General features: G+C 41.2%; 1 protein-coding gene and 1 long non-coding RNA gene across 3 annotated transcripts in view; one reads left to right on the forward strand and one right to left on the reverse strand.

Annotated features, from left to right (window-relative positions):
* Positions 1-27488, forward strand: part of EBF2 (EBF transcription factor 2) — a 207019-nt gene that overhangs the window by 157717 nt on the left and 21814 nt on the right. For both annotated transcript variants that reach the window (XM_051831968.3, XM_089327221.1), the window contains 4 exons: positions 2423-2540; positions 4063-4193; positions 4879-5005; positions 27267-27355. In XM_051831968.3, the coding sequence (XP_051687928.1) occupies positions 2423-2540; positions 4063-4193; positions 4879-5005; positions 27267-27355 (465 nt within the window). The remainder of the gene's footprint in view (positions 1-2422; positions 2541-4062; positions 4194-4878; positions 5006-27266; positions 27356-27488) is intronic.
* On the reverse strand, positions 951-12778 carry LOC149127756 (uncharacterized). Its single transcript, XR_016229909.1, has 2 exons — positions 12699-12778; positions 951-1247 (listed from the first exon to the last, which is right to left on the reverse strand). It is a non-coding gene; the product is annotated as an uncharacterized LOC149127756 (long non-coding RNA).

Consider the following 27488-nt stretch of genomic DNA (forward strand, 5'->3'; position numbering starts at 1 on the left):
TCTCCCTGTGACTGTCGTGTGCTCTTGGGCTTTTCAAGACCACTCTGTGAAGAACTTGTGCCCCATTGCCCTCGCAGAGCGTGGTGGCTGTTGCTGTCTTATGGTTGCCACCACTTGGTAGGAACTCCCCTGAAGGACTTTTCTTGGACTCTAACATATTAACATGGACGCAATTGAAAACAGACCCAGAGCCAGACAGGCTGCATCCCTGAATTGTGAGCAATTATGCTGATGATAATTTTCTGAATGACCGTGGAGGTTCCTTTAAGTTTATTCATTGACTCCCCAGAGCCTGTCATAATATCTGACATGTAGCAAGAACTCAATGAATATCTGTTGGGTTGAATGATTAAAACTTTATGTCCATGTAAAAGTTCACATATGCTGTCACCATGCCTATGGTGTGAGGATATATATGAAATGATTTGTGGGTCTGTGGGTTTCATGGATTCTTCCAAACCAATTCCATTCTAAATATATAAAGATTTTTTTAAATACCATCTAAAATGCTGCTTAGGACCAAAAAAGATGAGAAGAATGTTGCTTTTGTGGCAGGGGGAATAGTATTCACTGGGAAGGGATATGAGATAACTTTCAGAGGAGATAGGGATATTCTGTATTGTGATTATGATGTACATTGTGCAGCTGAAATTTCTGCATTTCAGTATTTGTCAATTTTACTTAATGCAAAACACCCAATGTGTGATCATCACCATCACAGACTAGGGGAATGGAGTGGGTGGTGGTGTAGATAAGAACAGTAATATTTTGACAGTCCTTAACCTGGGTGATAGGTGCTGGGGTCTATTGTGCTGTTTTGTTTGTTGAAATTATTCATAAGGAAAAATTTTTGAAGTGCCATCTAATTATTTAATATGAGAAGACAAGGCACGGCTGGCATCCTCCTATCCCCCTCTTCATTTAATGAGTAAGGAAGGAGTGACAGAACATTTAGAATGCCATCAAACTTTATTTGGAGTAGGCAAAACTAGCTCTTTTATTTTTTTATTTATTTTTTAAAAGATTTTAATTATTTATTTGAAAGTCAGAGTTACACAGAGAGAAGAGAGGCAGAGAGAGAGAGAGAGGTCTTCCATCCAATGGTTCACTCCCCAGCTGGCAGCAACAGCCGGAGCTACACCGATCCAAAGCCAGGAGCCAGGAGTTTCTTCCGCATCTCCCACATGGGTGCAGGAGTCCAAGGACTTGGGCCATCTTCCACTGCTTTCCCAGGATACAGCTGAGAGCTGGATTGGAAGAGGAGCAGCCGGGACTAGAACCGATGTCCACATGAGATGCTGGCACTTCAGGCCAGGGTGTTAACCCACTGCTGCACAGCACTGGCCCCAAAAGTAGTTCTTTTAAATACAACTCTTCATTAAGTACTTATCTGATGCCCTTCCTCAAGAAGTTTATATATATGCAGAAATACGTCTATAATGAGTTCCTTTGTCAAGAAAATTAGCATGCACAACTAAGCAGAGAAGTAGCAGAGAAGTAGCTCTTCCTAGAGCCTTCCCCAGAGCTCAGACTATGGAAAGATCTCAGTGAGTCATGTCATCTGTCTGATTGACTGATCAAACCAGACAGGGGTGAAGCAAATTAGGATGCAAATTCACCCAGATTTGGCACAAACCAAGCATTGTGCTGAATGCTTTAGATATTATCTCATTTTATTCTCATTGAATCTCATTCAGCACTGGGAGAGAGGCAGTTTTGTTTATGTCTTACAGATAAGGAAAACTGAGATTCTAAAAGGTTATGTAATTTGTCCAGGGCTACATGTCAGGAAGAAGCAAGTCTGGGACGTGAATTAATTCTATCTGACTCCAAACTCACATTTTTCCACTACTCCATACCCATCTCTTCCCTTTCCTCTGGTTTAAGTGTCCTGTACTTTGAACAGTGAATTCCAGCAACCTCATCTTCTTACCCAGATTCTGAGCTTCTCTGCCCTTGCCCTCAAGAGGGCGAGAACATCACAGGCAGCACAGCAGCCAGAGTCTGGCTGCCTGGCATGACCACTGGGCCTATCTGATGTGCAAGAAGCCATCCCCAAGCTTGGAACAGTGACCTCCCAGCGGGTGTTTTACAGCTTAGCTTCCAGAACACACATGTTCAGCTTCTTGTGGTGGCCACAGCTGGAGGCTCTTGTATGAGAATGATGGTCCATTTCTTTGAATGAGAACTAGGTTTCTGGAAGCAGCACTCAGATGGCCAGTTTCCCCATGTCACTACATGGGCACAGTTTGAATACAAATACATGGCAGCAGGTGGGTGAAAGGTGGCCTGTTCTTCATTGACGTTCTGTCTTGTCTCCCATTTGCCATACGGAAGTGCATCAAAACAGAATTGTGGGGCCCTTACTATTTACATGAAATTAACCCCATCACTCCCTCTCTTTTCAACTTTAAATACGTAGGTTGTGTTGTCAACAACAGTCAATGTGGATGGACATGTGCTGGCTGTTTCTGACAACATGTTTGTTCACAACAACTCCAAGCATGGACGGAGAGCAAGAAGACTTGACCCATCGGAAGGTAGGACTGTTGGGCTGAGAATGGTGGACAGATGAAGTTACCCGCAAATGTCCTTATTTGAATTTCAAATTCATGTCTCAGAGTTAGAATGGAGGAAATACACAAAACCATGTGCGTTTTTAAATTAAGTTGTAAACATTGACTCCAGCCTGTTCTATTGTAAGCCCCTCTCAGCTCCCAGCCAATACTCAAGTCCCTTAGACTCCCAGTCGCTTCCATCCAGTTCTGTGTTTTTCTTTTTGCTGGATATGCATTTCAGGCAAATGTAGGCCTATGACACCTCAGTTAAACAGGAACATTACAGTGCCAGATATGTATGAATAAGTGTCAGATGTGCCCTTAAACAGATTGTGGGCAAAACAAAACAATGTGCAGAATGAAACTGACACTAATTGATTTTTGTTTGCTTGGACAAGAAGAAATCATGGACTGTTCTGGGTAGTTTTCCAAGTGCATTAAAGTAATTAGAAATACCAGTAACTGTTAAACTTCAAGTTGTCCAAAAAATTAAAGTATATCGATGAAGATAACTGACAAATCTAAGTAAATTCCATCTAAGTTATTTCCCTTCCTTCTGCACTACCTGACTCACTGGTGTAGGAAGACATTATAATATAAAATGAATGGCCAAATTAGGCTACTATTTTAGTATGATATTTTGTTGTATTCTCCCTACCAACCCCTAACCCAACTTGGCCCTTTAAATGTATCTGATATCATTTAAAATAGGAATTAATGAACTGAAAGAAAATGATTGAATCAGTGAAGAATTTGGAGTGGTGTTAATTCTCCCACAGTGGGCACTGAAAGGGGAGAAGAAAATCTCAGAGTTCAGAACTAGGAACCCCTCCAGTTTCTTTTGACTGATTGGATGTGATTGACTGGCTGTTCAAAGGGGGCTCATGTTTTTGGAGTCCTGCCAAAGTTCTCCTCCACCTTTGACCCTGTCAACTTTGGAAATGGAGTGATGGATTGACTTTAGTTATGGCCTGAAAACCATATTGGGTTCCTGTTGGGATGTAAAGTCCAGAGGCCTGAACATATGGAAGAAGGGAGGAAAATCCTACCTACACAGTTAGGAGAGAGAGATTAGAAATTGTCTCTGGGTAGTGCTGAAAAAACTTTCAGCCATGGTACATGTTGCTTTTTCTTTTTTTCTCTAGCACATTAACAAGCCTTGTAAATCTTAACATTTTGGGGCAGAGGAGGCGGGGGAAGAAAAGGGATTTACACATTTCTATTGAGATCAACTTATAAAAATACAGGCAAAAAAAAACCCCAGGGTTTTAAAAATGCCCTTTGCACAGTTAGCCGAATGTTTCACTTTTTTGTACATTATGATCAACTAATTATGCCTTAATGCTCTGGTTAAAAACCAACAATCAATTAGGGAAGGATGACAAGTCAACAAAACTCAAAGTGAATTTCTTAGAATAACCAATACCAAAGGCAGCCTATCCCCAAAACTATACATTTCCATCATCAAAGGGCAGAGCTGACTTTTTCTCTCCTATCTCCTTAGCCACCCCCTGCATCAAAGCCATTAGCCCAAGTGAAGGCTGGACCACAGGAGGAGCCATGGTCATCATTATCGGGGACAACTTTTTTGATGGCCTCCAAGTAGTGTTTGGAACCATGCTTGTATGGAGTGAGGTAGGCAAACACAAGTTGCCTTCCAGATTTCCTTTTGGCCCAAAGATTATTTTGCTCTTGAGAAACTAGTAATTCTTGCAGTATGAATAGCATGAACACACATTGGTGAGTACCTTCTATGAGCAACACACCAAGGATAAAAAGACATAAAAGTCATGATAATTGCAGGGATAGAGTCCTTTAAAAACATAGTATTCATTGTAGCTGTAGCATTATTTAAAATGTTGAAAAATTAGAAGTAGTCTAGATATTGGATATAGGAGATTAGCAAAATGAATGATGAAGTATAATTCTACCATTGAAAATCATGTTTTGAAAAATTTTTAATGATACAGGAAAAGTGATGTGCCTATGCTATGATGTTAAGTAGAAAAAAAATTCAAGACAGCAGTGTTTATGCCTTGTAAACGCTAATTATGTAACACATTCATCGAAAAATACTGGAAACACACCAAATATTAATATTAGTTGAATCTGAGTTATGTGATGTTAATATTTTTCTGCAATTCCCAAATTGAGTATATTTTACATTCATAATCAGAAAAAATGAAAAATGTTACAAAAAGATCAGTAACAGTGCTAAGTTGGGCTTGAAGACTGCTAAATCAATATGTAAGGCTGTCAACAGTCCCTGGTGATGGCTTGTCTAACAGGCATCTTATTTCCCTTCCTATTCTCGCCTCAGCTAATAACCCCTCATGCCATCCGAGTGCAGACTCCTCCTCGGCACATCCCTGGAGTAGTAGAAGTGACATTATCTTACAAATCCAAACAGTTCTGCAAAGGAGCCCCAGGAAGGTTTATTTACACAGGTAGGTGAGAAAATGTTCTAGGAGACACTGACTCCTGGTTCACCTTCACTCTACTTCCCAGTATCTGCACTTTACAATCATTCTAATTTTCTAGGTCTTTCTACTATCACAGGATGTGTAAACTCAATTCTGCATTTGTATTTTACTTAAGTAGTTTCTGTATAATCTGGAAGATATCTTACTTCAGGAATATACCCTTAGAAATCTAACTCTACTGGAAACTCATTAGGACACTTTTTTATCCAAGCAATTGGATAAAAAAAAAATTAGAGCTGTCTATAATTGAGTTTACTTTAAAAATCATGAAAGTTGCCCAATTTTGCTGCAGTGACTAAAATTATTTTAAAACTTTATGAAATTAAAATTCATCTATCAGCCCAATATTTATTGAATGTCTACTTTGTATACACTGCTTTTTTGATGTAGAAGGTACAGGTTACCTACAAGATATGGTCCCTGCCCTTCTTGGAAGTGTAGGAACTTTGGGAGGAGGCAATGGTATATTACACAGAACAGCTGGAAAATTCTTGGTATTTCCAATGAATGGAACGTGAGTTTCAGGAATAGAGAGTTTAGTGTGAATTTGAGTGGTAGAATGTGTTGTCAAGGAGGAGATGGATAGGGAAGATTTAGATGGGCAAAGAGAAGAAGAAAGAATGTTTTGGCTACGGGAATCCCATGTGTAAAGGTGACAATGTGAGATAAGCTTGCATAAGGAGGATGCAAAGCTGGCTCAACAGCTAGGGCAATGCATTTTGGAGGACTTACACTAGATCTTAACCTAGCTGACCTAGGCGCAGGAGGGACTCAGCCTCCTTCTCTTGTTGATGTGTAAGTGTCTGGTTAGTTATCATATAGGAATGTATGGAAAACTAATTTCTAGCTGTGTTTATTTAGAATTTTGCCTTTGAATGTTGTCTCCTGTGGTAAACACACCTCAAGTGTTATTTTCCTATGTGTGAGTCTAGGAAAGGTTCTATTGCAGTCACAATAAAAAAGTTACTACTAACTCCCAAAGGGACACATCCATTCCTTCAAAGTAGTATTTATTGCATGCATACCGTGGGTTGGCACAACTCTGGCCTCTGGGTTGTAGAAGCAAAAGAGGTAAATAAAGCTTTCCTTCTAGAGGGGAGACAGACACCAAAGAAAATAAATGATATAATTTCAGAGAGTGAAAGACGGGGGTGGGGGATGAGGAAAGGCTTTGTTCAGGATGGTCAGGGAGGAAGGGACCTCGGGGGGGCAACCATGGGGATCTATGCCTGCCTCTGTATCTCTCTGAACTTCATCTCCTCACCATTCACACTGACTTCCCTCTGTCTGGGAGCTCCTCAGGGCTGTTTTCTGTTTGGTTCACTGGTGGTCACTGGAACAGTCTCTGAAAGCCCATGAATATTTGAGGGGCTGTCCTGGAGACAGAACACAGTGTGATGACAAACTACAAAGTGGGGATGGACCTGTGAGGTAGAAGGAGAGTTGCCGGAGAGAAGGTGAGCAAGGAATTCCTATGGGAAGACCTTGAGGCTGCTGAACCAAGGAGCTGTGAGCATCTCAACAGGATTTAGGGTTACAGGGCTGGATGAGCTTGCCATGGAAGAGAGGGTAGCTAAGGATGGAAGAAGTCTAAGGATGCTGGCTTGGGGCCGTCAACATGTAGGACCCAGGATGCTAAGGAGCAACCTGTGAAGACAGCCGGGGAGAATGGTCAGGGTGGGAGGAAACCAGGAGCATAGGCTAACCTTGAAGTCAGTGAAGAATGGGTCTCTTTTCAGGACATTTTTCCCTTTATAGGGCATCCAGCATTGCTGATGTTTAAAAGATGCCCCCTGGACACAGACAATAAGTACTGAAACAGTCTCTGGCAGATAGTAGGTATAATAGCAATCCTATTAGAACCTCTAATAGGACTCTAGTAGAATTCTCTTCTCTCTACAGAAGTGAAGAAAGATCTCACTAGTCAGTGGGGCTCTAGACATTTAGAGCCAGGTGTTGAGTGCCTGTGTGTGTGCACATGTGTATGTACACTTCCCTTGAAAGCAGAGGTCCTCACACAGGCTAGATGTTAAATCACCAATGCCTAGATTAGACCCTACACCAATTAGATTGACATCTTGCAAAGTAGGACCGAGGTACCAATATAATCCATATATTCATTGAATAAACATACGCCACAAATTATGCACAAGATACAAAACCAGTAGTATCAATATGCCTGCAGCAGCTTACCATTCTGGAAGAAGAGGTAGCTACTTCTTGATTACAATGATTAGTTAAGTCCCATAAGATGTGTAAAGGCAGAAAAGGTTGCAGGAGTACTGAAGAGGGAATGACTAACTTTGGGGAATCAGGGAAGATTTCCTAGAGGAGTAACAATACAGTGATATTTTGAAAGCAATGTAGTAATTGGTGAGATGAATGGGAGGATTCTGTGGTCTATTTTTTCTTGGAAACAGTGCCTAGCAAAAGAGGAGCCTACGTAACCGTGGAAACGGTGGATATTGTGTAACATGGTTACGTGTCAGTATTGGCAAATTGTGGCATTATTGATGTGCTGTGTCATTGTTGTTCCCAGTGTGCTGTGACGTTATTGACTTTTCTGTGGAGCATATATTCGCCAAGTGTGCACACTGTACTCAACATTGTGCCATGTGTTGGGGATACCGGGGACAAATCACCAACTCTCCTGGTCAATAGAGAGTGGTGATGTCAAAGTGAACTTCTTATGCTCTGGAGTCAGATTGCCTGGACTCACAGTTTGATTTGCCTCTTAAATTGTTCTTTTCCTCTTATAGAATGGGGTACCTACCTCACAGAGGTAAAGTGAGGACTAAGTGACACAGTGCTTGGGAGCAGTGGTGGACGGGAAAAGTCTACCAACCTACAAGCTCTCCAGGCAAAGTGATATTAAATCAAAGTATTGGTTTGTTGCAGTTGCTGATTGTTTGTAGTGCAAATATTCTCAGCATGGCTGAGTTCAAGCAATTTTTTTTTCTTTTGACAGGCAGAGTGGACAGTGAGAGAGAGAGAGAGAGACAGAGAGAAAGGTCTTCCTTTGCCGTTGGTTCACCCTCCAATGGCCGCCACGGCAGGTGCACCACGCTGATCCGATGGCAGGAGCCAGGGCTTATCCTGGTCTCCCATGGGGTGCAGAGCCCAAGTACTTGGGCCATCCTCCACTGCACTCCCTGGCCACAGCAGAGAGCTGGCCTGGAAGAGGTGCAACTGGGACAGAATCCGGTGCCCTGACCGGGACTGGAAGAGGTGCAACCGGGACAGAATCCGGTGCCCTGACTGGGACTAGAACCCGGTGTGCCGGCGCCGCAAGGCAGAGGATTAGCCTAGTGAGCTGCGGCACCGGCTAAGAGTTCAAGCAATTTTGTGACATCAGCAAGGTCACAAAATTCCTAACACTTGAACCACCTGCTCTTATAAACTAGTAAAGCCAGATAGAGCATGGGTAGAGAATGATCTACTTCTTATTATTCAAAAAGTGTTTATTATTTTTTTATTTTTTTAAATTTTTTTTAATTTTTTGATAGGCAGAGTGGACAGTGAGAGACAGAGACAGAGAGAAAGGTCTTCCTTTGCCGTAGGTTCACCCTCCAATGGCCACCGCGGCCAGCGCACTACGGCCGGCGCACCGCGCTGATCCTATGGCAGGAGCCAGGTGCTTCTCCTGGTCTCCCATGGGGTGCAGGGCCCAAGCACTTGAGCCATCCTCCACTATACTCCCAGGCCACAGCAGAGAGCTGGCCTGGAAGAGGGGCAACCGGGACAGAATCCGGTGCCCCGACCGGGACTAGAACCCGGTGTGCCGGCACCGCAAGGCGGAGGATTAGCCTAGTGAGCTGCGGTGCCGGCCCAAAAAGTGTTTATTATTAATATTACTTTTATTATTACCATGGAGACTGACTTAAAGAAGGAATTGAGCATGTAATGAGCACTAAAATGGAGCTATATAGGACGCTGGGAATATATGTCCAGGGAATTGAGTCTTATTAAACTAAGATAATAGGGGATACCTTAAACAATCCTAATAGGGGAAACTGTGTGCAAAGACCCTGGGTAAGAAACAGCATGGGATGTATTTGATGACTACAACAGGCAAGGTGAAAGAATGGATTAAATAGAGGTTGGGATCAAGCTGGAAGGGAGGGCAGGGGCCAAGTCTCACTAAGGCATTTTTTTTTTCAGCTCCTCTCCAAGTGTCATGGGGAGCTGCAGGAATATTGTCCTGATCAGATTCATCTTTTAAGATGTTGCTCTGGCTGCATTGAAGCAATCGGCTTGGAAGCCAGGGTGGATACAGGCAGGTCAATTGGAGGCCAGTGTGGTGGCCCAGACCAGAAATGATGGCAGCTTGGTCCACAGTGCCGGCAGCAGGGACAGGCAGAAGTGGATGAAATTTAGGAGGCAGCATTGACGGGACTTGATGATTGATTGGATGGGGTGAGGGTTGGGAGGGGAGGGAAGGGGACAACGCTCAGGTTTCAGGGTTGAAAAATTGGGTGGGTATAGTTTAGAAAGTGATTTTTTAAAAGGTATAAAGTGCTGAGGGAGTTCAGAGGAAGGACAAAATACTTCCAGCTGAAGGAGAGGTGGGAAGATTTAATATTGTAAAGATGTCGATTAATGAATAAATTTAGCACAGTGCCAATCACAATAATAACAAAATATTTGGGGAACTTTACAGTAGTTTGCCTGGAAAGGAAAGGTGCTAAAATAGGGACCTTGATTTTGAAAAAAGAGAGGGCCTTGCTCTGCCAGACATTAAAACCTATTTTAAGTTTCAGTAATTAAAAGAATATGGGGTTTTGTAAGAACATACAGAAATGTACAACAGAACAGAGAACTTAAATTGTTTTTGCCCACATGCAGTGTGTAAATATGTAGGTACCAGTGTGTAAGGAGCAATCTCAGAGCAATGTGGTAAAGTTGGAATGGTTAGCAAGTGTGTTGGGTCAGCTAGTTAAGCATTCACAGAAAAAGTTAGATTTCTCATTTCATATCATCATCTGAAACATATTCAAATTAAGTAATTTTTTTTGACAGGCAGAGTGGACAGTGAGAAATAGAGAGACAGAGAGAAAGGTCTTCCTTTTCCATTGGTTCACCCAACAATGGCCGCTGTGGCAGGCACACTGTGCTGATCTGAAGCCAGGAGCAAGGTGCTTCTCCTGGTCTCCCATGTGGGTGCAGGGCCCAAGGACTTGGACCATCCTCCACTGCACTCCTGGGCTACAGCAGAGAGCTGGACTGGAAGAGAAGCAACCGGGACAAATCCAGAGCCCCAACCGGGACTAGAACCCAGGGTGCTGGCGCCACAGGTGGAGGATTAGCCTATTGAGCCGCGACGCCAGCTCAAATTAAGTATTAAAATATAGATATTTCAAAAGATTATGAGTCTAAAAACCCTTATAACCTTGAGCCTTGCTGACGTTAACAATAAAAACAGAGACTATTAGGGAAAGGATATGATTTGCATAAAAACCAAATTTTTTTCATGTTAAAGTACCAGGAAAAATTTTTTTTAAAAAAGAAAAAGGACAAACTGGGGCATATTTGCTCTGAATGAATAGTGTTTTACACATAAAAAAGGTTCATTCATGGGGCCTGTACCATGGTGCACAGGGTAAGCCACTACTTGTGATGTGGACATTCCATGTCAGAGCGCCAGGAGTCCCAGCTGCTCTGCTTCTGCTCCAGCTCCCTGCTAATGTGACTGGGGAAGTTGCAGAAAATGACCCAAGTGCTTGGGCCCCTGCCACCCATGTGGGAGATCTGGATGGAATTCCTGGCTCTTGGCTTTGGCCTGGCCTAGTCCTCGCCTGTGAGGCCATTTGGAGAGTGAACTACCTGATGGAGGATTCTGTCCCTCTCTCCTCTCTCTCTTTCTGTAACTGCCTTTCAAATAAATTTTTTTAAAAAAGCAGATCAGATTTAATTTTTTAAAAAGGATTCATTCCTCTGTTGAGCAAAAATTTATTTTATCTCTATTCATTAACTACTATGTTCTACACTGTAGATAAGGAAGTAAACACATTAGATTTCTTAAAAATTAAGAAGACAAATCCCCAGAGACAAATCCAGAAGACAAATCCCAGCTAGAAAGTAACAATTGGACTTAATTCAGGAAAGAATTCAGTCAAGTAATAGACATTTTAAAAAATCCCAAACACATTCATAATCAAATAAATGCAAATTAAGACAACAAGAAAATCATATAATTTCCCTACAAGTTGTCAAACTATTTTTTTAAACAAATTAAAACATCCAGACTGGCCAAATTCTGAGAAAGTGAGGAGTTTCTAACACACTACTGTAGGAATGTGAATGGTCAGAGGAGAGCCCCTGGGTGATACCAAGTTTAAAAATACATGTACCCTTTGATCCAGCAATTCTACTTTTAGGAATGTACACTTAGAAATTAATGAGCTTGCCTGCAGGCTGATCATTGGAGCACTGTTTATACCAGTGAACAATTGCACATATCCTAGTGTCCATTAGGGGATTCATTAAATAAATAATGGCAATCCTTACACTATCAGATGTTAAAGATAGTACATGAGTGTATATTTATTTACATGAAAGATATCTGTAATAAAGGCTTTAAAAAAATCTTAAAACAGTATACATTCCCAATTTTTATAAGTGAAAAAAAGAATAGTTGTTCCAAGTTAAGTATGGAAGCCTGCATACAAAATATTAATGCTATTAAGGATCGTTTGTGACCATTGGTATTATTTGAGTTCTATTTTTCATGTTTCTTGCTTATATCTATTATTTTCTAATAAAATTAAATATTTTAATTAAAACAGAGGATAAAATATGATGTAAAATCAATGTCAAATGTGTTTAAATACCAAAGGCACATGTTAGTAAACTTGCTTTTTTAGGTACAAAGAAAGGATTTCCAACCAGTCAGTGACGCTTCTTCCAGAAGGTCGCCCTTGAGAAGGAAGGGCCCTGGGGAGACAATTAGGTATGAGAGGAGCAAGGACTCAGTAGTTCTCTGACAACCAGAGAAGGAATCAGAAATGCAAGCACCGTGTAGGCTGGCTCAGAGAGTGGTCACTCTCTAGAAAACCCTGGACCTTGTGGGTTATTGGGCCGAAATCTACTCACGTTAGTAGAGACAAGAAGCTGCTGTTGACCAAGAAGTCAGGGGTTCAGGCCCCACAGGAAACGGATCCGTGGCCTCTTGTCTTTCCCACTGAACGGGCAGACTCTGCTACAGAAAGCTAACTTAGTCTTAAGCAGTGAGTTCTGCAGGTGGTTGAAGATGAGACTGCTGGACCCAGAGTGCAGTCCTGGCTCCAGTCAGCTGCAAAGTCAAGGCCTTTTCCCTGGGAGGAGACCCACAATGTTTCCCATTGGCCCAGCCTCCTGAGGGCTGGAATTGAAACACTGACCACAGCCACTGAGCGCCTAGGGTGTTGGCTCCTCCTTCCCACATCTGGGCTTCACCCAAGACAGTGCTCCAAGGCCACTGCAGGCCTAGACAAAATACTGAGCTCCAAAGGTGAAATGGAGAAAATTGTCTTGATCCCAGAGGAAAAGAAAACCTTGAAACCTAGAGAACTTTGCTGGGGGCAGAGTGAGCTCTCTGGGCAGGATGGGGCCCAGGAGGAAATGCATTTTGAATCAGCCAGAAGAACTGCTCTCAGGAGCTGGCTGTGTCATCACTTACCTGTTTGTCCCTTTGTCAGGTCACCTGACTTCGCTGAGCCTTCTTTTCTTCATCTATAAAGCTCTGGCACTAATTATACTATACCTATAAGTGTTTCCCTAATTCAACTGATCATGAGTGCTTGGCACCATTCCAGACATACCAAATTGTCCTCTTCTGGGAAGGTCTGGAATCTGTATTCTAAACAAAGAAACAAGTTTGGGAGACCTGAGTTCTGCCCATGAAACTGTTGCAGAGACTTGCCGGCTTGTAAAGTATTTCACACATCTAAGGCTTCTTGGGAGACTGGGCCATTTCACCACGAACGCTGTAGTGTTTATTCTTACGTGGAACCTCCCAGAAGAGAACCCATATAACAAAAGTCAGGAAGAAGGCCTCCTTCAGCCCCTGCCCCATCACACACACCTGTGGCCCATAGTCCGACTGTTGATAGTTCCTGTGTTCAAGTGTGCGCCACCATAATGAACCCAAGCCCTATTAGATACACCCGGTATAATTAGCAAAGTGCAATAATCAGTTCCCCATGGTTGCTGTTGCCAAGCAAAGTGCAGACAACATCAGAGCTCTGAAAAAATTATGTTTTCTTCATCCATGTGGCTTTGGGAGTCTGTTTTCCTCCAACCAAGGTGTGCTAATATGCAGCTTGCTGCTGTGAAATTGGCAGCTTCATGGGAATACATCTTGTCAGGAAAGTCCAATTGCCTTGGTCTGGTTTGAGACCAAGGGGCATTATGCCAGCCTAGGCTTAGAGAGGAGGGGATCCTTGCTCTACTCTCATCACAGGCTTTCCTTTTCATTTCATTTTATTTTATTTTTAAAGATTTATTTATTTGAAATTCAGAGTTACACAGAGAGAGGAGAGGCAGAGAGAGAGAGAGAGAGAGAGAGAGAGAGAGAGGTCATCCATCTATGGTTCACTCCCCAGATGGCCGCAGCAGCCGGGGCTGTGCCAATCTGAAGCCAGGAGCCAGGAGCCTCTTCCCAGTCTCCCACATGGGTGCAGGTGCCCAAGGACTTGGGCCATCTTCTACTGCTTTCCCAGGCCACAGCAGAGAGCTGGACAGGAAGTGGAGCAGCCGGGTCTCGAACTGGTGCCCACATGGGATGCCAGCACTTCAGGCCAGGGCTTTAACCCACTGTGCCACAGCACTGGCCCCACGTTTTATTATTTTTTAGACTTATTTGTCTAATTTTTATTTGAAAGGCAGAGTTCGGGGGGGGGGAGCATAGGGAGAGAAGGGGAGAGAGAGAGAACCATCTACTGGTTCACTCCCCAAATGGCCACAACAGTTTGGGCTAAGCCAAACTGAAGCCTGGAGCCTGGAATTCCACCTGTGTCTCCCACACAGATGGCAGGGGCCCAGGTACTTGGGCCATTTTTTGGTATATTCCCAGGCGCATTAACAGGGAGCTAGATCAGAAGCGGAGCAGTTGGGACTCGAACAAGCACTCATATGGGATGCTGTCATCTCAGATGATGGCTTAACTGGCTGTGCCATGATGCTGGCCAGACATCACAGACTTTTCTTCAAAGAGCTGGCAGCACAGAAAAATCATCCTAGTAAAGGCACCAATGGAGCCAAAATGACCTGTTGTACAGGTTCTTCTTGGCTATCTTGACTTCAGGTGGTTGCAGGTCTTCAGGGAAAGGATGAAAGAAGCATAGCATTTGGGGTGGAAGTGCTGATGTCTATAACTGTTAAATCTGCACCACTCAGAGTCTGGGATACAGTGCGATGCATGAGCTGATGGCAGGTCATTGAAGACACAAGGGTAGATGAGTGCTGCCATTGCTCCCATGGTTCTTGGCAGGATATGGGCTACCCATCTGATGGCCAGCTAAATCTACCATAAGTTCTATCATAAGACAAAACTAGTAAGGACAACATAAGGAAAATAATTGAGTCATTGCATCTGTTGTCTGTTGAGCATGTAGGGCCAGGCCCTTCCTTATGAGCCCCGATCATTACCACCTTTTCCCCTGATGACAGTTTTATTAGTATCTCAACTTTACAGATGCAGGGCCTGCTGCTTAGAGAAATTAAGTCACCTGTATCTTGTCACCAAGCTAGTTTTAATCCAAGCTGTCATATTTCAAAGTTCTGTCCTTAACCACTAACCTACTCTACTTCCTAATAATGAAGAGCTTATTGGAAGAAATGACACCAGGGCCATCTGCCCTTGTCTTGTAGTTTTACTAGGCACATGCCAACGGCCTTGTCTTCCTTGCTGTTAATTTGAGGAAGTGCCTAGAGAATAGGCTGTGGCCAGTGAGCGAGAAGGGGGCCATAGATGATGCCTTGCTGTTGCCCTGGTTTTCTAGATGGCAAAATGGGAATTTTTCTCCCTCTCTGTGTAATGTGCTAGATGTAGAGCCTGTGAGGTGCTTTGAATTTCATAAAGTGGTGGAGAGTCTCCTTGAGTAAGTAAAATTGCAGAAGGCAAAGGAATACAAAATCCACACTGTTGTTAACCTTGAAGAACTTGGTGCTGCGGTGGAAGGCAGCCTGGGAGGTTGCTGTTGGGTGGTAAGAAGACAGTGATGGAGTTAAGGGGCCAGGAATTGCATCCCAATTTTCAAGAAGCTCAGTGAACTATTCTGTGCACAATTTTCTAGCTTATAAATGGGGATATACTCCCTTTACTGGTAATGTGAAATTCTGTACATATGCAAGGGTTTGTGTGTCACCACATATAAAAGTAGAAGCAGCGTTCACTGCTGAAAGGCTCTGTAGGAGCAGACTTGCAAGCCTTCATGAGTTCTAGGCTTCCTCCCTCGTTGCTGTTTGATCAGTGGTGACTCTTTGTGCATCTTCTGTTCCATTGTAAAATATGAATTCTTCTTCCAAAGCCAGCTACATCACGCCCTTCATATCGCAATCTAGTTTAGAAATCAGGGTTTTATAGGAGACAGAGAAGGTTAAGACAATCCCACAGCATGGAATTTTTCAGGTGGTGGGTAAGGGGGAAACATTCAAAAATTAAAAAGGGCAAAGGGGACAGGGGAGATTGACTGGGCCCCCATTGGCCAAGGTGCACGTGGAGTAGATGCTTCATCAGGTGTGCAGTAGAATTTAGACGTCAACAAAGATAGAGAGGAAACCAAAATCTTCTTGTTAACCAGCTTTCTCCCTTAAAATGTAAAGTTCTTCAAAAGATTCATGGAAAATTAAAATGAAAAGGTAAGATTATGAAAAAATTTGAAATCACACATGAATGAGTCTTCAAAAAGATTGTGGAAAATGGGTATTATAAAAAGTATGCATGGATTGCAAGCATTTTTTATTCAAAACAAACTTTTCAGTTCTGCTTTCCACAAACTTTTTGAAGTACCTGTGTACTTCTTATCTTTTATATTAGCTAGGGAAAAAAATATACCCCATGTGTGTTGATTAAATACCCTTGTTCATTATTTGGGAGAGAGTTTTCCTCAATAGGAACAGGTAGCCATGGGGAGAAGAAATGGGAGTCCTGAATTTTTCCACAAACCCCCAAATCACACCCTAGGCTGCCTACTCTGCAAGGCTCTGCACAAGGTGTGGAGTTCTCCCTCCATAAAGCTGCACTGCACAGATGTGCAAACTGAGTTTCAAATGTTAATAGCTCAGCCACTTTGCATTTTTTTCTTATAGCATTATCTTGAAAAAAAAATCCCATTGAAGAAATGAATCTGATTTTTAGTTAAAAATACCCAATTCAGACATCAGACATTGGCCCGTGTACAATTGTTCCCTGTGCAGACCAGAAACAGGTTGAATCAATAGCCCTCCTGGTGGCCTGCACTTTTATAGAAGTTGCTCACACCCCCACCTTGTGTGAAATTCCAATACATCATTCAGCTGAGTCTGAGGAATGGCGTCTCCATTGTCAGCCCCTGAACAGGAGGCTGTTGTTTCACTGGAGACATCCCAGCCCCTTAATGGACTGGTGCTCTCTGCTATAATATTCTAAATACACATTACAGAGAGCAGGAGCGTATTCATAACTGCTCCATTGTGGCATTTAGATTTACCCTTGAAATTTATCTTTAATTTTTACAGTTGTCTCCTTAACCATGTATATTACTCTCTTCTTCAAACAATCTGTCTTGCTGCTACAGTTTTTCTGGAAACCAAAGTGTAATTAAATATTAAATTAATATTTCATTTAAAATTAAATATCAAAGGCTTCAGTCTAATCTTTCACTTGTGTGCTCTTGATTCTCTCCTCGTATTCTTTTTCATATGTCCACAAAGGCAGGTACCGCCTCCCAATAATGTGTTCCTATATTATCTTTGTTCCACTTTTTTAAATGTTGACACTGAACTTTGGCTGCATTGAAACAGATGGATATGGGGAGACATTTCAGCCTAACCAAGGCTAAAGATAACTTAATTCAGCAACCTGGTCAAAGTGCTTGGACAAAGGTGGTGTCACTGGTCAGTGTCAAAATCGAAAACACATCTGGAGAAAGGGCCAGCTACATCTCTACAACACCATCAAATCCTACAAGAAAACAAAATTCAGAAACATTAGATTGTTAATTTGACATAGATATAATTTTACTACATGTTGAGTTCCATAACCCCAAAATCCAATATGCAAAGTGCTCCAAAGCTGGAAACTTTCTGCATGCAGATGTGATGCCACAGGAGGAAAATTCCATACCTGACCTCATTTTATCTGTCAAAATCAAAATTCAAAACCATTGTACCTAGTGAAATAAGCCAGTCCCACAAAGACAAATATCATATGTTTTCTCTGATCTGTGGTAACTAATAGAGTACAAAAAATGTAATGTATTTGAGCAAAATTGACATTTTGAGATTTGATAATTGTTTACAGCCCTTGTTGCTACTGCTGAGAAATAGTGTTTCTGTCTTCTTACTAGATGTTGAATTCTTTACTTAGTGGAAGATTAAGCTTATGATTATAAAATAAACTGAAAGTATGCCATTATAAAAATTAAAAGAAAGAATAAGAAATGAAGGAGGAAGGAGGGTGAATGGGTGGACGGGAGGCAGGGAGGGAGGGTAGGGTAGGAAGTATCACTATGCTCCTAAATCTGTATATATAAACCATGTGAAATCTGTTCATCCTATATAAATAAAAAATTATAAAAAAGGAAAAAACTAAAAAATATTGTATAAAGTTACCTTCAGGCTATCTGTATAAGAAACATAAGTTAATTTTGTGTTTAGACTTGGGTCCCATCACTTTGCATAGGCAAATATTTCAAAACCTGAAATCTGAAACACTTCTTGTTCCAAGCATTTTAGATGAGGGATTCTCCTGGGTGTCCAACACATGAGGAGCAGGGCAGAAGGTAGCAGTTGGATAAGGAAATTGTGCAGAGGAAGAAGGAGACAAAGGAGACTCCAAAACATAGTACATGGGAGGCAGACTTCATGGAAATCTATAGGAGAATGAAAGGACTGTGAAGGCACAGAGATGATAATAGAAGAGGCGAACAGAAAAGTCCCTAGGTTAGCCCGAGGTCAGGAGCTTGTCTGTGCGTGTCTGAATTCCTCCCAAGTCTCCAGCCATATCACCCTGAATGTGCCTGATCTCGTCTAAATTCCTCCCAAAGCTAGGTGGCTTGATGCCTTCCTTCCCTTCAACAGAGAACAACTCTCTTTGGCTAAATCCACATGACCAGTAACCCATATACACGCTTTCTCCTCATATCAAACTCCAGCTTTTAATCGAGGTTTCTTTAGAGACACATTACCCTGATTATAGGTTTCTTTGACTTTATATTTTTAGAATGCAGAGTGTGATTTCTTACCACCGTTTTTTCCATTTTAAAGTTGGAATTTATAGCTGGGGGCTTGTACTCCCAAGTAGACCATGGGCTCTGTGAATATCTGATCGAAGTGAAGACCCTGTTCTGCAGATAAACGCACATATGTGCAGACACCTGGAATTTCTACTGTTAGCGGCCATCCTAGGATCCATGTGAAGACTCACTGAAGAATAAAGCTGCAAGCAGGCCAGTGATGTGGATGAGCAACATCCCTGGAGTGGCCACCCAGCTGGGAGCTCTGACTTCCCCTCAGTCCACCATGCTGCTCCTGTCCTCTCACGTGTCTGCCGAGGAAGCCAATCAGGCCTTTGTGGCTAGTAACCCTGTGGCTCAAGGGCTAAATGACCTCCTGCCTGCAAAGTCAATGCCACGCTGCTGAGGACTGACTGGACCTCTAACATAACCCCTTTCTGAATAAGCCAGCATCCTCTGTGTTTTTGGGAAACGGAAGTAGAACCATAATCTGGGGTTAGCATGATCTGGTCTCTACATTCTCTTAAGAAAAGAAAAAGAAAATCATGCAGAATTTATGTGTCTTACTAAACCTTTGGGAAAATTAATATTGAGTATCAGCCAGCTTTTTTTCCCCAAATGAATGGTTCCCAGTAGATATTTTTAGTTAAATACTATTTACTTAAAAAAGAAACCCTTCACACATGACTTGGAGTTTATATCTATTTGTTGGGTCCAAGATATGTAAGTAACCTCATATATTATACTCCCGATCAAAATGAGAAATGACACTTGAGATCCAGGCTCTCGGGAGAAATATTATGAAATCTCAGGGTATTGATGAAAGTTTTTCAAGGCTGATCCAAATGGGATTTAGATTCTGTGGCAGTTGAAATGTGTATTATTAAACTCCTTAAGCAAACCCGAATGACTCCCAGTGGAGGATTAAGACATTCTATGTATAGCAAAGACGAAATTCTCATGTCTGAGTTTTCTCTATTGAATTCCCCCTTGATTATCTTCCGTAATATTTAACTTCATGCCATGCCATAATTATTTAATAAAAGATAAATATAAATTATATCTCAGTGGGGATATGACCTTTTACCTTAATGTTATATGACTAAAGAAAGACAAAGGTAAACAGAGCCTATAGATTGAAGCATATTTTTAATTTCTTCTGTTTTTGCCTTGCCAGCGTTTCTCTGTGTCCCTGTCAGCCGAAGGGTTGGCAGAACTTCACAGCATCCCGCCCTCCATGTGGTAGGCAAGGTTGTAAATTTACACTGATGGCGGTAGTTAATGACCTGGCTGTCCCTTAGAGACAATCTTGGTACTGGTCTTGGGCACCTCATTAGCTAATTGAGGTTTGCTCAGTTCACACCAGGCCTGAAAGACCAGAGAACACCCAGAGAGGTGAGGAGGGGGAGAAGGAGAGGGAAGCTGAGATTCAACGTGAAGATGACTCTAGAGGATGTGGAAACAACTGGTCTGTTGGGAGGTCACTTTGGAACCAAAATAGAAGTTGATGTTCTGAAGGCTGACGCTGACTGATCTTTGCTCTTATGGTTTGGTGGTGACTAAACCAGCTAGTACTTTTGATTTCATGATTTCTACTTCAAAAATGCAGTGTGTGTGTGTGTGTGTGTGTGTGTGTGTGATTATTCTCTGTTTATATACAAGGACATTTGAAAAGGTTCATGGAAAATGGAATTAAAAGATAAACTTATTTTGGTGTAAATAAAAAAAATACAAGAGGCCTTCAGAAAGTTCATGAAAATGCATATAATGAAAAAGCTATGCTATTTCTAGATTAAGGACTGGTCTGGGGAGGTGTGGGCAAGCAAGATTAAACCAGACTTGGTGTCCTGTTGATTTTCAGTCTGATCGGACAGAACAAAGGGGACAAGTGTGTGATAAATTCTGTTACAGAAAAGCTGTCTTCATCCTACCTGTGTGTACTGATCAGAGCCTAGCTTCAGAAAATTCCTCTGTGAATGGCAGGGAGGACCCAGGAAGACGGGATAGGTGGCAGGAGGCCGTGGGTGGACCGACATGTTGGTGGTGTAGAATGTAGGAGTAGCCAGGCAGACAGGAAGGAAGGGGCAAGGACAGCAATCGAGATGTTGAGGGGTTAGATTTTCTACCTTATGGGACATTACTTCTTTTTATTCGGCTCATTGTGAGCACACCCTTATCTATATTTTTTCAGTTTTCTCTATTTAAGGAAACCAACATTTTGGGTAACAAAATGGTGCATAATTTTTAAAAAGTATGCGATAATTCACCCTGTGTATTTTGTCACCAATTCTGCTTGCAAGGGAGCTGTTTGTATTTGCAGTTGATACCAAATGAAACCTTCTCTCTCTCAAAGACTGAAAAGCCAGGCACCCTAGGCAAGGCATCCCACTCTATGTCTGCAGCCCTTTGCTCAAAGCTGGGGACGAAGCACAGAGAGCAATGGCAGAAATATTTCTAGGTCTACAGTGCAAAAGGCAAAGAGCACAGGCTTGGGAGCTAGAGAAGCCTGGTACAGCTCCATCTTTCCCATATGGAAGTGCATTGAAAGTGGGGATAAACCCCACAGCATAGGGTGGCAATGAGGATTAAATGAGCCAATGCATATAAAAGGCTTTGCAGAATCCTGGTAACATAGTAAGCCCTAGGTAAATTCGAACACTGGTAATTATGATTTTCATTATTGTACATTATAGCCACTAAATTCTCTTATTAAAGAAAATTGCTGGCATTGTAATTAAAGAAAAAGAAAATTGCTGGCATTGTAATGCTAAGTGGAAAAAAGTTTCTAGAATGATTCCAATTATGCACATAGCTATACTTACATGTTCCTCAGTAAGATTGTAATATAAGTGCAAGTGTTTAATCTTCCCCAACCACACCCTCAGAATATGTTAGAGGATATTTTCAGAAAAACATAAAAATAAGGGAATTTTGGTGTAAATGTTTGAATCTAGTGTCATTCATACGCCAGCACTGTTGTGTTGTGCTGATGTGTGCAGACAGCATGGATCAGAGGATGTGTGAAGCCAGACTCATCATTCTCCTCCTGGGAAAGAAAGGTGACCAGGAAGTCATAGAGGAGACCCTGACAAGCCCCGAGGCCTGCCCTGTCTCTGCCTTGGGGAGTTACAACAGTGGTATAAACAGAAACTTGACCCTGAGTAGAAAAGATTGTGTTTAACACTTAGAAGTTGTTTATATGTGGAAAAGACAGAATGGTTTTCTCTTGTTTCAAGGGCTCAGGCAGAACTCAGAATTCAACTTATTTATTTATTATTTGAATGGCAGAAAGACAGGGAGAGTGACAGAGAGATCTCCCAATCCATTGGTTCACTCTCCGGATGCTCTCAACCTCAACAGCCAGGGCTCGGCTATGTTAAAGATAGGAGCCAGGAACTCAGTCCCAGGTGTTCCACGTGGGTGACCAGAATCCACCTGCTCTCTCCCAGGGTGTACATCAGCAGGATGCTGGAATTGAGAGCACAGCCAGGATTTGAGCCCCAGAAATCTAAAAGTGTTACAGGTATCCTAAGTGGTGTCTTAACCAGAGTGCCAAATGTCTGGCCCTCAACTCTGTTGTCATCTGACTGCAGAGAATTGAATTGAAGAAGAATGCAAGGACAAAGTTATGATGTCACAAAGTAGAAGCAATTTAAAATGTACGGTGTCTAAATTGCTGTTCGTTTGGTGATAAAACTTAATGTAAATGGGTAAATTGGTTTCTAAAAGATAAAAGACATAGAAAGCCTATTAATAATAACAGTACAAGATGATAAACTACCAACAAAAATGTAAAAATGGATGAATGAGATGGGAAAATTAAAGTCAAATAAAATTCCTTATATATGCTTTGAGGAGAGAGAGATACTGATCGGCCTGACTTGATCATTATCCATAGTACAGATGTGTTGATTTATTGCATTGGACCTCAGAAATAGGTACAATTATATTTCAATTAAATTTTTTAAAATTCCATATATACGGAGGGGCTCAACAGATTCAAGTAATTAGAAAAAATAAAGATTGTTAGAGACATCTAAAGGCGCTGTTTAAATTTAAAAAGGTATGTCTCTTCCAAATCACTAGGAATATATATTATATTATATATTATGCTATTATATGTATATAATACATATATATACATACATATCAATATAGATACTAAAAGAAAACAAGCAAGATGTGGAAAAACAAATTTATAGTAGCAAATATTGGTAAGGCATGCTAAAATATGATAAAAAGATATATTAAATAAACATTAAAGCATTACTCACGGAACACAGACAAGACTAATATGTATAATTCACAAAACACTCCAGAAAGGCATTTCGGCCGGCAGTTAAGACAAAGGTCAAGATGCCTGACTCCCTCATCTGAGTACCTGGGTTCAGTGTCCAGCTCTGGCTCTGACTCCGGCTTCCTGTTAATGCAGGCTCCAGGAAGCAGTGGTGATGGCTCAGATAATGTGTTCCTGTCATCCCAGAAGGATCTGGATTGAGTTCCTGGCGCCTGGCTTCAGCAGTGCCTGGTCCTGGGCATTTCAGACCACTTGGAGAGTGACACAGTACATGTGAATGCTCTCTTGCTCTCACTTTCTCTTGCTCTCAAGTAATTTTTTAAAAAATTTAAAAGCACTTAAAACCCAAAGGTAGAAACTGTGAGGCCACCTGTTTTGGATTCAGTACAATTAGTTAAAACAAGAGATAACAATTTAATACTGAACTGTCTAGAAATATCATTCTTTTTTGAACAAAAGAAAATAAAAACTAGAAATAAGGCCATTCAGAAAATTACAGCAAAATGTGGGAGTAGAATGACAGGTTAGAAATTTTAGTCAAATACTATGTAGAATTTATGCTAAAAATTTTAAATCCTGGTGAAATATATGATTTTTCTAGAAAAGTACAAGTGAAATTAAGAAATAAAGAATGAATATAAGGCTTCTGACTGGAAATTAGATGTACAATGGTGCTATTCTCTGAGAATCTCATGAGTTTGGGCCAGCGTCACGGCTCACTCGGCTAATCCTCTGCCTGCGGCGCTGGCACACTGGGTTCTAGTCCCAGTCCAGACGCCAGATTCTGTCCTGGTTGCCCCTCTTCCAGGCCAGCTCTCTGCTGTGGCCTGGGAAGGCAGTGGAGGATGGCCCAAGTCCTTGGGCCCTGCACCCCATGGGAGACCAGGATAAGCACCTGGCTCCTGGCTTCAGATTGGTGCAGCACGCCGGCCATAGTGGCCACTTAGGGGGTGAACCAACAGAAGGAAGACCTTTCTCTCAGTCTCTCTCACTGTCTAACTCTGCCTGTCAACAACAACAACAACAAAAATCTCATGAGTTTGGATATTTGTGATGGGAGGAATCTATGGGATATTCCAGTGAAAATTTTTAGCCAACTGTTGGATATACAGGTTGCATATTGCTTATCCAAAAGGCTTGGAACTCAGAAACACTTCAGATTTCAAGAGTTTTTGAATTTTGGAATATTTGCATAGACTTTATTGACTGAGCATCTCTAATCTGAAATGCTCCAAAATCCAATGCGTTTTGGGTGTCGTATCCAGCATTTTCTATTTGTGGATTACAGATGCTCACCCTGTGTAAGGCTGAAGCTCCAGCAAGCCATTTGCACTACAAACAAAGATGTGTGATGATCACCATGTAGCTTGGCATGGAAGTCACTGGGACATGGATGGAGTTCCCTGGCAGAGTGTGTAGCGAAGCAGAGGAGCTTGAGGAGCATCCTTATTTACCAGATGGGCAGAGAAAGGACAGCCTGCAAAGTAGGCAGAGACGGCACGGCCAGAGAAGAAGTAAGGAAGAGCAGTGTGAGTTCAGGAAAGCCAGATGGAGAGGATCCCACTGGTGTCAAACACTAACCTGGGGTTAACCTAAGAATGGAGTGGTAGCTGCTTTGGCGCAGTAGTTAAGACCTCACTTGGGATACCCTCATCCCATATCAGAGCACCTGTTTTTGTGTCCTGGCTCTTCTTGCTATTCCAGTTTTCTGCTAATGAAGATCCTGGGAAGACAGTGAATTTTGGCTCAAGTACTTAGGTCCTTGTCATTCACATGGAAGACCGGATTGAATTCTAGGCTCTGGGCTTTTTGACTTGGCCTAGCCATGGCTGTTGCAGGCATTTAGGGAGCCAACCAGAAGACAGAAGATCTCTTTCTTTCTCTATTCCCACTTTCCCCACTTCAAATAAGTAAAATAAAATAAAATAAGATTGTGCACAATGTTAAAGAAATATAAGGATGAATGAGTTCTGAAAGACACAGCCCCTGTCCAGAGCCTAGTATCTGGAGGAGTTGAACAAGTGAATATTCAGTTAAAATTCCACGGGTTAGGTACATTGTTAGAGGAAAAGTATGGAATTCTGGGCATTTCAGAGATTAGGCTTATAACTATAACTCATGCTAGGAAACCAAGGCAGGATAACTATGAGTTATCAAGACAAGAATAAAGGGAACTCTGGAGGGAGAGAGAGAGAGTGTGCAACATGCAGAGGCCTATTGACTGTGAGAATATGCCTATGTGTTTGTTAGAATACACTAACTGCTAGAACATGTTTCCCCAAATTGCAGTGATTTTATGCAATAAAATCTGTGTCCTGCTCATTAAAAAGTGGGTGACTGAGAGCAATTTTACTAGGTTCTTTCAAAGTTTTAGTTAAGAGATGCTATTCATGGTAAGTTTTAGAGGCTAGGATACAGAAAATTACCCAATTTGTCTTCTAAAACTGGTGTACAATCATAAGCTGAACAGAAGCAGGCATGAAATTTTGGTCCTTCATATGGACACACATGTTAAAATCCCTGATATCAGCAATAACAATAACCGACTTATGAGTGTCACTGTGTACCACACATTATTCATAGTAATATAATTCATCCAATCCACACATTGGTAACCTTAAGAAAATATTAACAAATTGAAATCAGGAATACTAAGAAAATTATATACCACATTGTTGTTTTAATGTTTACTTGTGAAATATTGGGAAATCTGTTATAAAATACAATTTAAACTGGTCAAACAGAAAATTTTTGTGACTGTAATTTTCTAAATTTCCAGAAACTTCTTATAAAAAAAACCTCTTATTGAAACATGGTAAATAATATCTTCTCAAATAGCCAGCACTGCATCTGGTGGCAAAATGTTAGTTATTCCATTTAAAGAAATCGAGTAAGAATACACAATATCATACTCCTTTTGGGGGCATTATTATTAGCATTAATAAGAAGTATATAAAAGGGGGAATTAAAATGATCAGCAAATACTAGTCTAAAAAAGACTTCTTCAGCCTCACTGGCGAGTAAGAGACGCAGGTGAAGAGGACTACATGTGTTGTGAAAAGGAGTGTAAATTCACATATTCTTCTGAGCAGCAATTTGACAGGGTGTGCGAAAGGTCTCAAATACAAATCACAACTTTTGATCCAGTAATTCTAATTTTTAGAATTTGTTGATTGAAATAACTAAAGTTATATGCAAAGGCTAATCGCTGCTCTGATTTTTATAATAGTGAGAAATTAAGATCACATTAAATGCCCAACATTAAGAAGTCATTTAAATAAATTATAGAACATGTCATGGAAAAATATGCAGGAATTTTAAATAATGTTATAAAAGAATATTTAATAACCTAGGGGAAAGTTTATGATATACAGTATTATTGAGTAGATAAAAAGTAGGTTATGGCGCAGCATGAATAGTTTGTCTCTGGATAATATTAAGTGTGTGTAAATCTGGAAAGATATAAACCAAAATGTTAATCCAGGTCATCTTGTAAGTGGTGGGTTTATAAGTGATTTTATTTCTATTTCTGTATTTAAATTTTTAAATAACTTCTCATAAGAAAGGTATCATTTTGATGTTAGGATAATAACAACAAATGTTTATAAAATACATGTGCACAATGGAAGAGAAGAACGCACACACTGCTGAGCTTATTGCTTTATAACTAGAGTTCAGGGAATCATTTTATTATTTGTATCTTTTTCTTTACTTTGATCATGTATTAATTTTCAAACCATAAAATTTAAACAACAAAATTTTTCAAAATAAAGGAAGGGAGGAACGAGAAAGAATAAAAGAAAACTGGAAGTTTGTCATTCATTCACCGCCTTGGTCACGCCCTCATTTTAGTCACTGACACTAAGCAGCCATTTGTTCCAGGCCCTGTCTTAGAGAAGGAGAGCACAGAGGGGAAACAAAATGAGTTCCGCGCCCAAGGACCTTGAAGGAGAGAGAGGAGCCCAGAATCTTAAAAATGTGTGTGTAACTGAGGATGATTGCAACTGGTGCACGTGTTCATCCTATGCAGACAGGAACAGGATTTTTGAAAATAAGTTCATAGAAGGGTTGTATTTGTGTGAATACACATATTTAGCAGAATGATTAAGAAACAGTGATATTTAGAATTAGTAGGTGGTAAAGACATACCTGGGAAAGAGGAGAGGAAGGGAGTAGGGAAAACAATATCACGGTAGTTTATTATCTTTATAAGAAATTGAGATATGGTTGATAATGCATTTTTTTTGAGAATGCACAGAGAATTATACATTTGTGCACTTAAGGCAGAAATAATATCTGTAAAAATGCTAAAATTTTGAAATGTTATTCTAGTGGGAAAGTGTAAAATTACTATACATTTCACATTTAACTGTGAAGTCAACACTATCCCTGGCATAAAACACTAACTGCATCCATGTATGTATTAGTTCTTAGACAATATGTGGAAGACTCAACTTGCAACTTGGCTTCACGGCCAGGACACACACTTACAGTGAGGGCTTCTATCTTTCAGCTTTAAATGAACCGACCATTGACTATGGCTTCCAGAGACTGCAGAAAGTCATCCCAAGGCATCCTGGAGACCCGGAGAGATTAGCTAAGGTAAAATGCTTTGGAAATAGACTTGTGAGTACTTTTTTTGCAGAATTTCTGCAAACTTGGACAAATCAAGCCATTTACATCCCATTAAAATTAATTAGACCTTGAAATTTGGCTGGGCTTTAGATCCAAGATG

This window comes from Oryctolagus cuniculus, chromosome 2, assembly GCF_051225735.1.
Source record: "Oryctolagus cuniculus isolate XC-2025 breed Fujian yellow rabbit chromosome 2, ASM5122573v1, whole genome shotgun sequence".
Taxonomy (NCBI): Eukaryota; Metazoa; Chordata; class Mammalia; order Lagomorpha; family Leporidae; genus Oryctolagus; species Oryctolagus cuniculus.